Source organism: Agelaius phoeniceus, chromosome 25 (assembly GCF_051311805.1).
Source record: "Agelaius phoeniceus isolate bAgePho1 chromosome 25, bAgePho1.hap1, whole genome shotgun sequence".
Classification (NCBI taxonomy): domain Eukaryota; kingdom Metazoa; phylum Chordata; class Aves; order Passeriformes; family Icteridae; genus Agelaius; species Agelaius phoeniceus.
Window position 1 is genome coordinate 1,990,790 of NC_135289.1, and position 15,861 is coordinate 2,006,650.

At 56.9% G+C, this 15,861-nt stretch overlaps 1 protein-coding gene and 1 long non-coding RNA gene across 3 annotated transcripts; one reads left to right on the forward strand and one right to left on the reverse strand.

Annotated features, from left to right (window-relative positions):
- The first annotated feature begins 1,029 nt into the window (after positions 1 to 1,029).
- Positions 1,030 to 10,544, forward strand: LOC143695691 (uncharacterized). 2 transcript variants are annotated; one of them, XR_013185177.1, is made up of 4 exons: positions 1,030 to 1,368; positions 2,945 to 3,117; positions 3,962 to 4,061; positions 9,214 to 10,544. It is a non-coding gene; the product is annotated as an uncharacterized LOC143695691 (long non-coding RNA). The 2 variants fall into 2 exon arrangements; XR_013185178.1 differs by lacking the exon at positions 9,214 to 10,544 and adding an exon at positions 7,072 to 7,191.
- Positions 6,175 to 10,291, reverse strand: LOC129130251 (green-sensitive opsin). The gene is made up of 5 exons (XM_054648575.2): positions 9,884 to 10,291; positions 8,113 to 8,281; positions 7,682 to 7,847; positions 7,336 to 7,575; positions 6,175 to 7,195 (listed from the first exon to the last, which is right to left on the reverse strand). Exons 1-5 carry the CDS (start codon positions 10,242 to 10,244, stop codon positions 7,064 to 7,066), a joined length of 1,068 nt encoding a protein of 355 aa, XP_054504550.1. The 5' UTR covers positions 10,245 to 10,291; the 3' UTR covers positions 6,175 to 7,063.
- Positions 10,545 to 15,861: the final 5,317 nt, after the last annotated feature.

Here is a 15,861-nt window from a genome sequence, read left to right on the forward strand (position 1 = left end):
GAAAAACAGGGAAAAAACTGGAAAAGGAGGCGGTGGCCACTGCCCTCAAAAAAAGGAAACCAAAAGGAGCATCACAATCCTGCTCTGGGCACGTGCCAGTGGCCCCTGGTGCCTCCCTGTAGCCATGGCATGGATCTATCCAGCCCCCACTGCCCCTGCTCGGGACCTCTGGGATTCCGGAGCTCCAGGATGCCCCAGAACTCAGGGCAGGGGCAGAATGAGACCTCTCCCTCACTTCTCTGCAGGTTCTTGGGGTGGGAATTAGGGAAAAAACTCCTTTTTTTTGTTCCTTTATACAAGCAGGGCTCAGTAAAGCTCAGGATTTTTGTCTGGGGTCCCTCCTGCTGCAGTCCCAGCTCCTCTTCCCCTGTGTTTCAGGACAGGTTATTTGATTTTCCCTGCCTTCTGGGATCCATCCCAGCTCCAGCTCCTCTCCCTGTTCCACCCCCAGCCTCCATCACTGTGGGGTGGGGGACTGGGATAAGGAGTGAGGATGAGCAAAGGAGAGGAGAAAGGATGGGGGCACCTGGCCTGGGCTCCTCCTTCCTGAGATCCCAGCTAAAGCCCCAGTTTGGGATGGGATGGGGAGGTTATAATCATGGTTTTTTATTAATTTATCCCCTCCAGACCTCTTGGAAATGATGAGGGGTGGCATTGCCAGCCTTGGTGCCATCCCATGGAAATCCTGTGTCTGTGTCAGAGCAAATTCCAGTGTCTGGAGACTGTCCCAGGATTGTGGCCATGGCATGGGACACCTGGGAACCCGAGCTGTGGCCCTGCTGTCCCCAGACCCACTGGGGAGGGGTCCAAGATCCTGCAGGACCCATCCTGGCTCCATCCCCCATTCCCACTGGGATGTGCAGCTTGTTCCCACCCCAGCAGCCGGGCTGTGCCTTTGCCGTGGAGCAGCTTTATTCCATTTATTCCATTTATTCAGTTTATTCCATTGATTCCGTTCATTCCGTTCATTCCATCGATTCCTCACGCGGTTCCAGCGGGCAGGACCCGTCCCCTCCCGGCTGCCGCAAGGAGCAGCCTCTGCTGCCCTCTACCTCCGCCGGCTCCGCGGGGCTGCGGGGGCCCTGGGCAGCCCAAACCATCCCGAGCCGGGGCTGGAAGGAGCTGGGAGCTCCCAGCAGCAGCTCCTGGACTCTCCTCTCCAGCCTCTGCTCCGTGACCGCCCTCCAGCATCAGCCCCGGGGATTCCTCGCTGGGAACGCTGCCCTGATCCCTGGGGAGGATGGAAGGAGGTGGAAAATCCCTTTGGCAGCACTTTTCATCGAGGCTCTGCTGCCAAAACTTTGTGTCCCTGCAGCTCTGCCCCCGAGGGCAGCAGGCAGTGCCGGGCTGGGGCAGCATCGGCATCTGGTGAGACCAGGCTGGGCTTGAGCCCTGCTGGCTCCTCCCTTCCCTTCCCTTCCCTTCCCTTCCCTTCCCTTCCCTTCCCTTCCCTTCCCTTCCCTTCCCTTCCCTTCCCTTCCCTTCCCTTCCCTTCCCTTCCCTTCCCTTCCCTTCCCTTCCCTTCCCTTCCCTTCCCTTCCCTTCCCTTCCCTTCCCTTCCCTTCCCTTCCCTTCCCTTCCCTTCCCTTCCCTTCCCTTCCCTTCCCTTCCCTTCCCTTCCCTTCCCTTCCCTTCCCTTCCCTTCCCTTCCCTTCCCTTCCCTTCCCTTCCCTTCCCTTCCCTTCCCTTCCCTTCCCTCCTTTTTCCACTTTTTGGCCTCAATTTGTCATTTTGTGTCCCTCCCTCTCCGAAATCCCCGCTCCCACTGATGTTCTCTAACCCTTAAAGAATATTTGACCAGCTACTAAATTATTCATCCCTCGGAGGTTCGGGGCAGCTCGGGGCCCTCCTGGAGGATTAACGAGAGCCATAAATCAAAGAGGAGGAATTTGGAGGAATTTCCCATTCCCGGCCTGGGTCCCCAAATGCCGCTGGCAGGGAGGGAGCGGGCGCTGCCCCTTGCGGCCGCTCCTTGTTTAGGATCTTGTTAAATGCAGAACTTAAACAGACTCCGGGAAGGGGATGAGACGCAGCAATCGCTGGCTGAGGGGGAAATTGGGAGGCTGCCACCTCCTAATGCTCCTCTTGAAGGTGCTTTTGGCAAACACCGCCATCAATCGGGCTGCGGGGGAGGAGGAGCCGAGGCTGCTGCGCCCTGCGGATGGGGACAGTGGCACTGCCCGCTTGGATCAGGCTGTGCTGGGGGTGGCAGAGGGGACAGGGGTGCCCCAGGGGCTGCTGGCAGCGCTGGGGGTGTCAAAGGCCGGCGGGTTTTGCCCGTTGTCCTGCAGAGGGGATGGAGCGAGGTCTCTGCATCCCACTGGGATGCTCGGGCTGGTCCTGCACTGCTCGGGAGTGTCCTGGCCAAGGGACAGTGACACGGCCTGTCCCGGGTGTCCTGAGAGCCCCAGGCAAGGATTTGGATGAGGCCCAGGGAGGAGGAACCCAGCACAGATCCCAGCTCTGACAGCTTTCCCTCCACCACCAAACCCTTCTGCTCCCCCTGCGCTCTCTGGCTGAGATTTTAGCAGGGTTTGTCTTTATTGCCACCCTTCAGGAAACCCCAGGCTCACCCCGAGGGGCTCAGAGGTGTCTGGGACAAGCCCTGGACCCCTCCTCCCCCTGGGGCCAGCACAGGGAGTCCACAGATGGACCAGAGACAAACCCCAGCTCCCTTTTGGTAATAAATAAATTGATTTATCTCCCCGTGGGATGACGTGAAGCTGCAGCCAGACCCCCGAGGTTGGAGCTTCACCCCTCCCATGCTGCTGCCAGCCTGCCTGAGCCCTGCTGCTGCTGGTCCCCCACAGAAATGTGAATTTTGGTTTATCACGTCTGCCTGGCGGGCAGCAGGAGCTGCACAGCGAGCCGGGGGAAAGCACAAGGTAATAGAGGTATTTATTAAAGCAGGGAGGAAATTTATATGCTATTCCTGCTTTTTCAGCTCTCAGTCATCGCCGAGGGGAGAGGAGGAGTGGGCAGCCTGTGCAGGAAATCACCAGGAGTCTGTTTTCTGCCCATTTGTCAGTCTGATGAACAAGAAAAATATGGGCAGGCTGGGTGAAGGAGAAAGGCAGAGTGTGGAGCACGGTCCTGCATGGCCAGGAGCAGCCCCAGGTGCTTGGGAAGCCTCCCTGGATCCCTCTGGAGCTGGGGGATTTGTGCCACCAAGGGTTTGGGGTGCCTGAGGGTCCCTGGGTGGGGAGGGGGAGATGGGAGAGGGGGTGTGGGGAGGAGCAAAGGGCTCAGGATGGGATGGGATGGAGGAGAAAAAGGATTCTGGTAAGGCAGGATGGAGGAGAAAAGGGGCTCTGGAAGGGAAAGTCTGGAGGGGAAATGGGGCTCTGGAGGGGTCAAGCTGGAGGGGGAAAGGGATTCTGGAGAGGGTGGGATGGAGGAGAAAAGGGATTCTGGTAAGGACAGGATGGAGAAGGAAAAGGGGTTCTGGAGAGGATGGGATGGAGGAAAAAAAGGGTTCTGGAAAGGACAGGCTGGAGGAGAAATGGGGTTCTGGAAAGGAAAGTCTGGAGGGGAAATGGGGCTCTGGAAGGGAAAGTCTGGAGGGGAAAGGGGGTTCTGGAGGGGTCAAGCTGGAGGAGGAAAGGGATTCTGGAAAGGACAGGCTGGAGGAGAAAAGGGGCTCTGGATGGAACAAGCTGGAGGAGAAATGGGGTTCTGGAAGGGAAAGTCTGGAGGAGAAAAGGGATTCTGGAGAGGATGGGATGGAGGAGAAAAGGACAGGCGGGAGGAGAGCAGGGGTTCTGGTGGGGCTGGGCTGGAGCAGGGCCCTGGCAGTGGGGTGAGGTCATTCCCAGTGTCCAGAGCCATCACCCCAATCCCTGCAGCCCCCCCTTGGCAGCTGCTGGGGCTCTGGAGCGTTTGGCATCTCCTGGAGAGGAGCACTGGGGAGCGCAGACCCACCGGGTATTAAGTGCTAATAATTCCCTCCTTTCATTTGCAGTTATCCACCTACATGTGAGAGGCTGGGATTTTGCTGACACTTTCTGGCTGGGAATTGAATGCTGCCTGAATCATCCAGCCAGGGCCATTTGTTCATAAAAGTAAGGAATTGCTGTTTGAATCCTTTTATTGCTGCTAACGTGACACAGGCAGCCCTGATGGATTCGGGCTGGGGATGTGACACAAACGTGGCCCTGCTGGGAAGTGACACAAATGTGGGGACTCCTGAACCCTCCTGGGTGGGAGGCAAACACTGCCTGGGTCTCCCTGAGCTGCTGGGGCTGTGCAAGGTCCCCCTGGCACTGTCAGGGGCAATCCTGGCTTCTCCCAAGCCCAAATTCCAGCAGTTTTTCCCTTGAGGAGCAGCTTTTTCTCCTGGTAGCAGGGTCTGGGCACCCCAGAAAGGGATTTGGCCCCCCCAGCCCTGTGTGTGATGGCACAGAGGGAAGGGGGCAGTGTTTGAGGGTTTTAATCTTCTTGTTCCTCGTGGCTGGACAAGGAGATGTTTTTCCTTTGGCAGAGACAAACGAGCAGAGCCAGACCCTCTGGCATGGAGCTGCTCCTTCTGCACTGATGGGATAAAAATGTCCTGGGAGAAATCCAGGCAGTGCCATCCCAGGATGGATCCATCCTCTCCAGAATCCCTTTTCTTCTCCAGACTTTCCCTTCCAGAACCCCATTTCTCCTCCAGCTTGTTCCACCCAGAGCCCCTTTTCTCCTCCATCCTGTCCTTACCAGAACCCCTTTCCATCAGCCCTGGCAGGATGAGGGTTGTGGGGAACAGCACTGGGCCAGCAGCCTGGTTTGTCCCTTTTTTGGGGGTTCTGTCTGTGCTGTGGGGCAAAGACCAAGAACACCTCACTGAGATCTCCCCCTCATCCCTGTGGATGCTCCAAATCAGGACGTTATAAACTCCAAGCTGCTTTTCCCTGAGTGCTGCTTGCACAAATGAGAACTGATTTAAAATGAATTGAGCCAATTACTGCAGTTTTCCTAAACCAGCTGACAGCAGTGCTGGGATGAGGAGGAACAGTCCCAGCTGCAGAAGGATGGGAGTCAGACACTGAGATGCCCTTTGGGCCTGAGATTCCAGCTGTCTCCATTCCCTGGATGAGTCTGGCTGCTTTCCTCGGTTTGCATCTGAATTTAGGTGGCAGCAGTGCCAGGCCAGCAGCACTGGAGCAGCTGGTGGTGCCTGCTCTGAGTGGGTGATGCCAGGATGGTCCCTGCTGGCTGCAGATGCAGTGCCTGGATAAATCCACAGATTCATGGAAAAGTGGAAGGAAAGAGCTCCTGGGTGATTTTGGAAGAGGAACCTTTGGGGTTGAAATGCTTTTGCCATGGAAGGGCTGGGTCTGTTGGGCTGGGTGAGGTTTGGGTTTTGGGTTGTCTGGTGGCTGCTCCTCCCCTGCTCCCATGGTTTGAAGAAATCAGTTCTGAGCTTGGTTTGGGGCTTTGTAGGGAAGGAAAAAAGGCTCCTGGGATGGGCAGAGTGAATCATCCAGCACAGCAGGAGTGGCGTGGGAGCTGCTCCAGAGCAATCCCGGCCAGGACCCCAAATTTGGGTGGGTGCAGAGACAGGAGGGTGCCTGGAGAGCTGGGGCTGCATCCTTCCCCTCCCAGACGTGGTGTTTGGGGGCAAAAGTGCTTCCCAACCCTGCCTTCCCACGCCAGGGATGAGCTTGGGACTTCTCACTGGTTTTGGTGGCTTTGGACCCAAAAAGGAGGAAAAACACCAGAGGGGAGGTGAGAGCTGAGCAGGGAGGGGAGGAGGGCGAGGTTCTGGCACTGGGATCGCTCTCCAGCCACTCCTGAATGAATTCACTGACACAGGGAACAATTTTTTCCCTGATTCTTCCAATTCTGTCACAACGCTGCCTGGAAGGGCCCCAGAGGAAGGGGAACTTGAACTCTGTGAGAAGCTCTCAGCTGAAGCTTTATTTAAGGCTACATGGGGAAATCTTAAATATTAAAGTACTAAAACCCCTGGCTGGGCAGTGAGGGCTGTGCCCTGTGTCTCTTTTTGCCTCCAAACACCTTTGGTGCTCCAGCTGATGGGGCTGCCACCTTGTGGGGATGGTGTCACCCACAGATCCCCCTTCCCATGGCTTTTGGGACAGCTGCAAGCTCCTGTCTTGTGTTCCCCCAGCTGGCCACCAGCATCTTGTCCCCACAGCCCAAGAGAAAGGACAAGGACTGAGCATCTGTGTTTTTCTCTGTGCTGCTTCTGTTTATTTCTTAGTTTTTTTAAACCCCTACTCCTTGACTGCAGATGTCCTTGTGCTGACATGAGATTATTTATTTATAAAATATGTACAGGAAAGCGCTCGGGTCCCGGCCCCACCCTCCAGGGTTGGCCGTGCCTGTCCAGCCAGAGCAGAGGTGGAAGGGGAATTTCTCTGCTTTGGAGTGGGGAACAGGAGAAGAAAGGAAAGAGCTGAGAGGGATAGAGATTTCAAAGGACATGAGCAAATATTTACAGGTTCCAAGACAAAAAAATGTATCTACAGTGCTGTCTTGGGGATAGAGGGAGCTGGGCTCCCGCCCGTGGCTCCGTTTGTTGTATTGATTTATAGAGGCTGCAGGAATCGATTCCTGCTGGGAATCCCGGTGGGAGCGTGGCTCCAGAGAGCCCCAGGCTCAGGCCCTGCTGAGAGGCAGGTGGGGCCACCCCAGCCACAGGGTCCTGCTCCTGGGGCTTTGCCAGAATATTTAGATTTTTGCAAATGAGGCCTGGGTGCTCCTGTGATGCTCCCTGGAGCCCAGGGAAGGGCGATGCTGGCGGGGAGTGGGATTCAGGAAGGAAAAGGTTTGGGGTCCCCATCATCTGCTGCTGTTCAAACTCAGTGGGGACAGGTAGGGACAGTCCCCCAGAGGTGCCGTGCTCCTGGGAGCACGTCAGAGTGGGAGCACTCTGGCAGAGCTCAGAGTGCCACGGGTGGGTCCCCGTGGATGTGTGGGGTGGGGTCTGCACAGCTATGGCAGGACGGGCACAGCTAAATTCCCCTGCAGGGGAGGGGGCCGGGGCACGAGGGAATGGCTGGGGGGCGTCTGGCTGGGTCCCCGAGCTCGGCAGGTCACCCCAGTTCAAACTGTCCATGCTCTATGCAGGTGATACTTGGCTGGAGGAGACGGAGGAGACCTCGGTCTTGCTCTGGGATACGGTGGAGGAGGTGTCTTCATCCCCAAAGGGGTTCTTGCCGCAGCAGATTGTGGTGATCATGCAGTTACGGAACTGGGGAGGGGAGAGAAATGACAGTGGTGGCACCGGGGGCCAGAGGGGACGTGCCACAGGGCCAGGAGTCCCTGGATGGACTGAGATCCTTCTGGGAAGGAGCAACGTGCCCGTGGAGCCCCCAGGTGTGGGTGTCTCACCTGTTTGTTCATGAGCACGTAGATGATGGGGTTGTAGAGGGAGGAGCTCTTGGAGAAGAAGGCAGGCACTGCCATCAGTGTGGCCGTGAAGTCGGCGCCCTTGTTGGTGAAGATCCAGAACGCCACCACGGCGTAGGGCGTCCAGGCCAGCATGAAGCCCAGCACCATCAGGATCACCATCCGCGTCACCTCCTTCTCTGCCTTCTGGGTCGTGGCCGATTCCTGCTGCTGGGCAGCTGCCTGTGCACACAGAGGGTGGTGAGGGGCAGCTCTGCAGCCCCAACTCACACCCCTCAATCCTGCCCGAGCCACCCCCCTGTCCCCATCGGTCCCCTCCGGCCGTTACCTCGCGGACTTTGCAAACGAGGCGCCCGTAGGAGAAGAAGATGATGACGACGGGGATGATGAAGTGGATGACGAACATGTAGAGCACGTAGGACTCGTTGTGGAAGTCGGGGTTGTGGGTGTAGTAGTCGGGCCCACAGGAGCACTGCATCCCCTCCGGGATGTACCTGGCAGGGAGAAAGGTGGGAATCTGCTCCAGGACCCTCCCTGAGGGGCAACAGGGACGGAATTCCCCGAGGATGGGGGATGCTGGAAGGGTGGTACGGGTGGTTGGGGCGCACTCGAGCACGCAACGTCAGCTTGCTGTGACACCCCCTCCCATGAGAACATTCATTTCCCTCCTCCAAGGCCAAGCACTTCCCTGCTGGGAGCCACCTGCTCTCCCTGCAGGGATGGAGGGGTCCAGGAGCTGCTGGGGATCCCGGGGCTCACCTGGACCAGCCGAAGAGCGGCGGGGCGGCGCAGGAAATGGCCATGACCCAGGTGAAGGCGATGCCCATCATGGCGTGGCTGGCGGAGAAGCGGAAGTTGCCCATGGGCTTGCAGATGACGATGTAGCGCTCGATGGCCAGGACAACCAGGGACCACAGGGCAACCTGGCCTGCGGGGAGGAGAGGGAGAGCCCATGGAGTGGTCAGAGCCCCCCTGGGCTCCACCTTCCCTTGGTGCTTCCACAGAAGAGCAGGGGATCAGCGTGGGATAAGCAGCATCCTGCTAGAAAACTGGGAATCCTCCACCCGTAACGTGCAGAAGCTCTGGGAGCCGAGGGGATGCTGGGGGCGGAGGGGTTTTAATAAATTAAGAATCAAGGCAGTGAATCCCACCTGGGCGTGGGGACGCACAATCCCTGGCAATGCTGCCAGATGCCTCCAAACCTGTTGATTCCTTTAAATTGTGCATTTCACGAGCCTTCTGCTGGCGCTGGATCGGGGGAGGCGCGGGGAGGGGGGGGGACTGTGTGGGTGGGAAACGTGCACATGTATTTATGAGGGATAATTAAACTTCAGGGGATTTGGGAGCGTTTAGTCGGTGCTGTAAGCCTGCTAATGCCCCCAGCTGTGATAAGCTGCTGATAACGACACCCTGTGCTGGGATTCGCTGGGGACCTGCTGCTCGCACAGCCCGCTGCTTCCCAGCCAACTTCCTTCCCTGGGAACAGGAGCCTCCTCCTCCTCCTCCTCTGAGAGGTACAAACATTGGAAAGGCAAAATAACACTGCCCAAGGCTCACTGAACAGGGATGGAGCAGACTTTGGGATCTTTCAACCCCAAGCCTTTCCTTGCTCCTTGGATTGGATCAGGACATTCAGCTGTGCCTTTGGCAGAATATTCATGTTTTTAAAATGTGTATATCCAGAGCAGCATCACTGTGGGGGATGGCACCGTTTAGGGGAAGGATAGCAAAGTCCCTGTGGTGGCTCTGGGTCTCTCCAACAAGGACTGGTGGCTGTCAGATCCATCACGAGGTGTGGCGTGGGCAGGACTGGCTGCGTGGGCTCCGGCTGCCGAGTGAATTCTCCCTGTTTTTCTGCAGGGCCAAGTGTTGGCAGCACTCGTGTGTGTCCCTGAGAAATGCCTCAAGGAAAATCCCAAGGGCGCCCAAATCTGGGGCAGCTGGGACAGAGCTGAGCCATCCTTGAGGAGCCTGGGAACCACCCTGGATCCTCCTCACCTTCCTTTTGCCCCTGGAAAAGCTCTGAGCCCTCTCGTGTCTCCACACCTCTAGCTCTACCATGGGGTTCCCTTCCTGAGGGATTTCTCTTCACTTTCTAAACCCTCCATTTCCGCAAAAAGGGAAGCCTTTGGGTTAAGGAATTATCATGAAATCATGAAGGTTAGGAAAAGACCTCAAGTCCAAGCCTGTTCTTGGTGCGAGCTGCTTGGCGTTGATTCAGGAACACGCCGTGGTCATCCCTGGCAGGTCTCTGGTAACCACCTTGTTACCAGGGCCAGGTGACCCCAGCCTGGATCCTACAAACAAGGATCCCTTCTCAGGCTTCCTTTCCCTGCCACCATGCCATGAAGGCTCCTTGCTATCAAGATCAAACACGCAGAATTCTCTTTTCCTCCCCCATTTTAAGAGCAGTGCGAGCCCCACACGCGGAGGAACAACGCTGCACATCCCAACAGTGCCATGAAGGGACGGAACCAGACTCCCAAAGCCCTGGAGAAGGAAAGTCCAAGCCCTCATTCCCATCTCTTACCTCCCAGCGTGGCAAAGAATCCCTCCACGGCACAGCCAATGGGGCCAAACACGAAGTAGCCGTTCCAGGCGGTGTAGAAGGTGACGGTGAAACCAAAGCAGGCCATGCACAGGTCAGCCACCGCCAGGTTGACCAGGATGTAGTTGAGGGGCTGCCGAAGCTTCTTGTGCTTGAAGGTGACCAGGAGGGTGAGGAAGTTGATGGGGAAGCCGGTGGAGATGAGGAAGAAGATGTAGCAGCACACGAGGCGGTATTTCCAGGGCTCGGCCAGGTAGTACTGCGGGTACTCGAAGGGGCTCCGTACCACCCCGGTCTTGTTGGACATAGGCACGTAAAAATTGATCCCCTCCGTCCCGTTCATGCTGCCCTGGCTGCGGGAGCTGCTCCGCCGGAGGGGTTTTCTGCAACGAATCGAGTTCTGACCCTGATTAATGAAAAAAGGGAAGCCCCACCCCTTTGAGAGGGTTCCCCTCCAACCCAAGAAATGGATGAATTACGAGGAGCAGCAGAAGTGGAGGGGATGGAGGCGGTGCCCTGCCCTGCGCCGCGCCGGGGGCTGGCGGTGCCGCGCCCCGGGGTGGTTTTATACCCTCCGGCCTCCTCGAGGGAGGGGGGAGGCTGACGAGGGGCTCGGCTAACTTTGTATGACAAGGGCAACGGGATTGAGAGGGGTTGATGGTTTAAGCACCCTCTAAGCAGCCAGTTGGCCCCAAAACCTGCATTAAAGAGTATTAATTGCCATTAAGTGTTTAATGTTGTTTAAGGTGTTGGGGGCAGGAAGGGATGGGGTGGGGAGTGCTTGGGAAGAGGGGCAAAGGTGGGAGGAGCGGTGGGGAGTTTGGGAGGGGCCGATGTGAAAATGGGCTGTTCTGGGGTCCACAGTGTGTCACAGGCTTGGGGTGTCCCTAGGTGGCTGAAGGACCCTGTGAGACCACTTGGGGACTGGGGAGTGGCCAGCTCTGCCCCACTGACCTTGGGGAGGTCACTGGGGGAAGACTGCACTGAGCTTTGTGGGGCTGAGCTGTTGGCTGGGCTCTGTTTCAGGTGCCTGGTTCAGTGTGAGGACTGCTGGGGTGTGCATCCCAAATCCAGGCTCTGCTGACACAGCCAAAGGCCTGGAGCTGGCCAAAGGTAGGAGGGGAAGCCACTTCCCATCCCAAAGGAAATGCAGTTGGTAATTTTTTGGTAAATGCAGCATTTTGGGGCAGAGCTCTTGGCTGTGTGACTCTGATCACACCCCTGGTTGTGCCACGGGGCAGAGGAGAGCAAAGACGTCCTGAACTCCCTGCAGAGAGTGTGGATAGACCAGCACAGCCTGGGAGAGCCAGAGGGATGGAAGGGAGCTTTCCCCAGGCTCCCAGCACGGAGTGTGGGATCCCCAGGGCCAGTGCCAATGCTCCAGCTCATCCAAGTTCTTCTTCCCCATTTCTTCCTTCTGGGTCATGGGGGCTCCTTCTCCAGGGGACCTGCCTAAGGCGCCTTAGGGCAGCTCTTCCATTAATCCTGGGGATGTGGGGGGTTAAGGGAGCTGATCGGATAACGAGGTAAGCTGGGCCTCCTCAAGGCACAGCCCATGGAAAAAGTCACCGTTGTCCCATGGATGAGTGAGGTCTCCTGCACGCCTGGAGCATCTCCGAGCTGGAGCGGAAGGCTGAGGGGGTGTTGGGATGGATGGTGTCCTAATTCCTGATCCAGTGGGTGCAGAAGTAGGACGTGGTGCAGGGAAGTGGGTCAGGCCAGCCTCAGGTGCCCTGGGATGAGGGTTCCTCACAGGATGGATGTGCTTCTTGGAATTGCCACACCACGAAGCCACCAGGCACCAAATTCCTGGTCCTGGGGATGAGGGGATGAGGGGAAAGTGGAGGAGCCCCATGGCTTCTCACAGACCTTTTCCTGGAGGAATTTCCTGCCTCTCCTGGCCATAGTCAAGCTCAAAAAATTTCTACAAAAATTTGGCACATTGTTGCAGAATGAATATCAAAGGAAATCCCAGAAATTCTAATCCACAAAACCAGCTGTGCATCCATCTCAATTCCAGTGTGCACCTCCCATTTCCTATGGGAGAAGGCAACTCCCTCCAGCTCCAATATTTCACTGTGGTGGCCCACCTTCAAAAGAGGAAGCAAATCCTCAGCTCCAAGATTTCACTTCAAAAACAATTGGGCCTCTCTGCCAGCACCAGCAGCATCCCAAAGTTCTGCAGCTTCTCCAAGGTTTTGCATCTGGGCACGGGTACCCCACGGGAAAGTAAATTGTCACCTCCCATCCCTTCCTAGCACCCTTTTGGGGTGTCCTGCCCTCTTCTAAAGTCAAGGTTGGTGCAAAGGAAGCTGTGGGGGGAACAGGGACACTGAGTCTGGGTGCTGGGAGAACACTCAGCTGCACTTTTTGGGAGAGGGACCTTTCCCGGCTCAGCAGATCCTCTCCACTCACCTGGCAGCTGAGTGTGGAGGAGATTTGACTTCATGGGTGGTTCCCAGACACCTTTCAAAGGGACAACTGGACTGGAAGGGTTTCAACCGACCTGGACCGGGTCCTTCCCCTTTTTGGGAGCTGCCTGTGGAGCAGGTAAGCCTGAGCCACCTGTGCTTTGTAAAAGGGCTGTCCCCTCTCAGCTGTCCTCACGGATGTGTCCCCTGGGTCACTGCCCCAAGGTTGGTGGATTTAGAGCTCTGGGCAGGTCAGCACACCCAGAGCAATGGCCAAGGCCTCGAGTAAACCCAGAGCAGGGAAATGACCCCACTGAGAGTGCCTGGTCCCTCCAGGACGTGTCCTGAATGCAACCTCAGCTCCTGCTGCAGCCCTGTCACAGGGATGGCTTTAATTTGCTGTCTCTTAGCAGGGAAAGTTTACGAGCTGCTCTCTCTCCAGGAGAGCTCCCGGTTGTTTTCTGTGCTGACTCTACGGCAGCAGCAAATTCCAGGCCCTGCCTAATGCGGGAGGAGAGCTTTGCTGCTCTGTGTTTGTCCTCAGGAAAAGGCTTTTCTTGCCCCTTGCAGGTTTTCCTGCTTTGAGCTGGGATTGTCTCTGGCTCATTGTTTGTTGGCGCGCGGCGTGACGGGGCCCTGAGCTGCTCTGGGCTTTCATGCCCTGTGTAAAGCAAGGGATGATAATTATAATCAAATAACTGGCTTGCACAGAGCCGACATGCCTGGTTCACAGGGATCAGCGACAGGCAGAGCTCACACAGGGGAGGGGGGCTCCTGGAGCCCTTTGTGGTGCCCATCCCCAGCCCTGCCACAGGAGCCGCTTGCCCAGGGACACGCAGGGAACACCTGGCAGAGCAAGGTGGAGGGAAATGCAAGAGCACAACAAATCAGTCATGAAGGGAACATCTGTGCCGAGCTCCCGGTGCTGGGCTGACACACAGCCCCGTGAACCCCGGCTGTGAGCACAGCTCTGACTGCACGGCTGGGCTCACTCCTGTGCTGCTGGCTGCTTTTATAACCAGTGCTGCCCTGAATCTCCCTCCCGTGCGGGCTCATTCCTCCCCAGTGGGCAGGAGAAGAGGGAGGAATGTGGCTCTGGGTGCCCTGGGAAGACCCCATTTCCCGTATCACATAGCAGCCACCCAGGGCCGCGGCGCTGAGCCGCTTAGGCCGGGCTTGGGAGCTCCCTCGCCAGGAAAGGGGTTAAGGCAAGATAAAGCCACAGCGTTATAGAGACCATATGGAGGGGAAGAAAACCCTTTATCCTGTAATTGGATTCGCTCTGCACTCGAGGTGAGGCTGAGTGGAGCTGACAGGCCGTGATGGGCGAGGCGCTGCCAGCCGCCCGTCCAAAGCAGGATGTGTGTGCACAAACTTGTAGATCAATCCATTAGAGTGGATCAAATAGATTTAAACGTGTGGCAGGGAGAAGGAGGACACTGATGTATTTACAATTGGGTTCTCTGGGCCGGCCCTCCCCCAGCAGGGATTACCTGGCCATGGCTGGTGGCTCTGTGGCTCTGTGGCCGTGCCCTGGGCACCCACCCAGGGCAGGGGCTGGGGGTGGACAGGGAGGTGACCTTACTTTTGTCACAAAAAATAAGAGTGCACAGCAGGCTGTCTTTTGTGTTTCATGCACAAAATTTTGGGACCTCAGCTCCTGTTTTCCATGCAGGTTCTCCATCTGCATCCTGCTCAGGGTCTCCCCCCAAGCCACAAAGCAGCTGGGATGTGGGGAGAGCTCCCCCACGCCAACCTCTTCTCCTGGTATTTGCACGCTCTGTCAGCTCCCAGCCTTTTCCTCCCGCTGCCGATCCAGGTAATGTCTCTCCAAGCGCCGCAGGATTTCCTTGGAGAGACAGGCACTCTTTGGGCCCTGTCATTTCGCTGCCAAGGAGCTGAGCAATCCCGGCTCAGCTGCGAACCTGCTCCGCTCCGTGTGGTGCTGTCAACACTTCTCCCTCGGTGACAACCCGGGGCTGCGGCAGAGTGGGCAGGTGTGCAAGACATTCCCCCGGCCCCACAGCGAGGAGCAGCTGGCACAGCCCAGCCAGCAGATCCGGCAGATCCCAGCAGATCCATCATATCCTGGCAGTTCCATCAGATCCTGGCAGCTCCAGCAGATCCCAGCAGTTCCATCAGATCCCAGCAGCTCCATCAGATCCCAGCAGCTCCATCAGATCCTGGCAGTTCTGGCAGATCCCTGCAGCTCCATCAGATCCTGGCAGCTCCAGCAGGTCCATCAGATCCTGGCAGATCCCTGCAGCTCTGGCAGTTCCATCAGATCTCAGCAGCTCCATCAGATCCTGGCAGATCCTGGCAGCTCCATCAGATCCCAGCAGCTCCATCAGATCCTGGCAGATCCCAACAGCTCCATCAGATCTCAGCAGCTCCATCAGATCCTGGCAGATCCCGGCAGCTCTGGCAGATCCCAGGAGCTCTGGCAGCGCTCCCGGGGCTGCATTGGGAGCAAGTCGGGCTCTGCCAGGGGTGATGGCAAAAATGCTGCTCTGATCTCCCTGCCTGGCAAACTGGAACCAGTCTGGATTTTGGTCTGGTTTCTGGGCTCTCTGAGGGAGTTACCAGGGATCTGTGTCCAGCTCTCCTCCTCTGTCTGACATGGGGCAGTGCTTGACTGCAAAGTCAGAGAGACAAAGGAAAGGATTTTCCCAAATTCCCAAGGTCTGCATGTGCATGGCACCCCTCCCCACCCTGCAGTGTCCACTCGAGGCTGGCTGAGCAGCCAGGAAGGGGGGTTCAGGCACACAGAAATAATCCAGCTCTTTTATTTTTAATTTGTAAATCTCATTTGAAGTGGAATCCTGTTACTCCCGAGGGCCTTGTTGTGGCTGCTCATGGCTTTCCACAGCGATGCTGTGAACGTGCTGCTTCGTTTTGTCATAACTGGGTCAATTTTTTTTTTCCTTTCTAATGCAAGCCCTTAGTTTTCTCAGTGGAAGTCTGGACCCTGCTGTGACACGGGAAGCTGGGTTATAATCTAATGGGAATCAGCACGGAGGAAATTTGGGGGTTGCCTGCTTGTTTCCTCTTTGCAGCAGGGCTGTTCCCTGCTGCCTGGCTGGGCTGGCTCCTCGCTCCAACATCCCCAGAAACAGCCAAACTGCTGTCCCAGCTCACAGAAGAACCACATCCTGGCAGTGTTTGTCCCTCAGCCAGGTGCAGAGCCCCATTCCTGCCTCCTGCCCATTCCAAGGCCCCAACTCCTCTCGGTGGTGGCAGTGTGTCCTGCACCATGATTCATTCTTTCTGTCCCTACTTTAAAGCCTTTTAAGGATTTGCTCCAGACCAAATGTGTCCATCCTCTCCCTGTGCCCTTCATCCTGTAATTGGATTCATTTCCTCCATCCAGGGCTGCTCCCCATCCCTTTATGTAACAGCTCTGGCTCTGGCAGTGCCACTCTGGGTTTGACCCACAGCCACTGACACCAGCACAGGGTTTGCTGCATGTTGAATCCCATATTGACCCTTTTTTGGGGGCAATCTGCTCCCTTTTCCCTCTCCCATGGGATGTGGGCTCTCTCCAGGCTC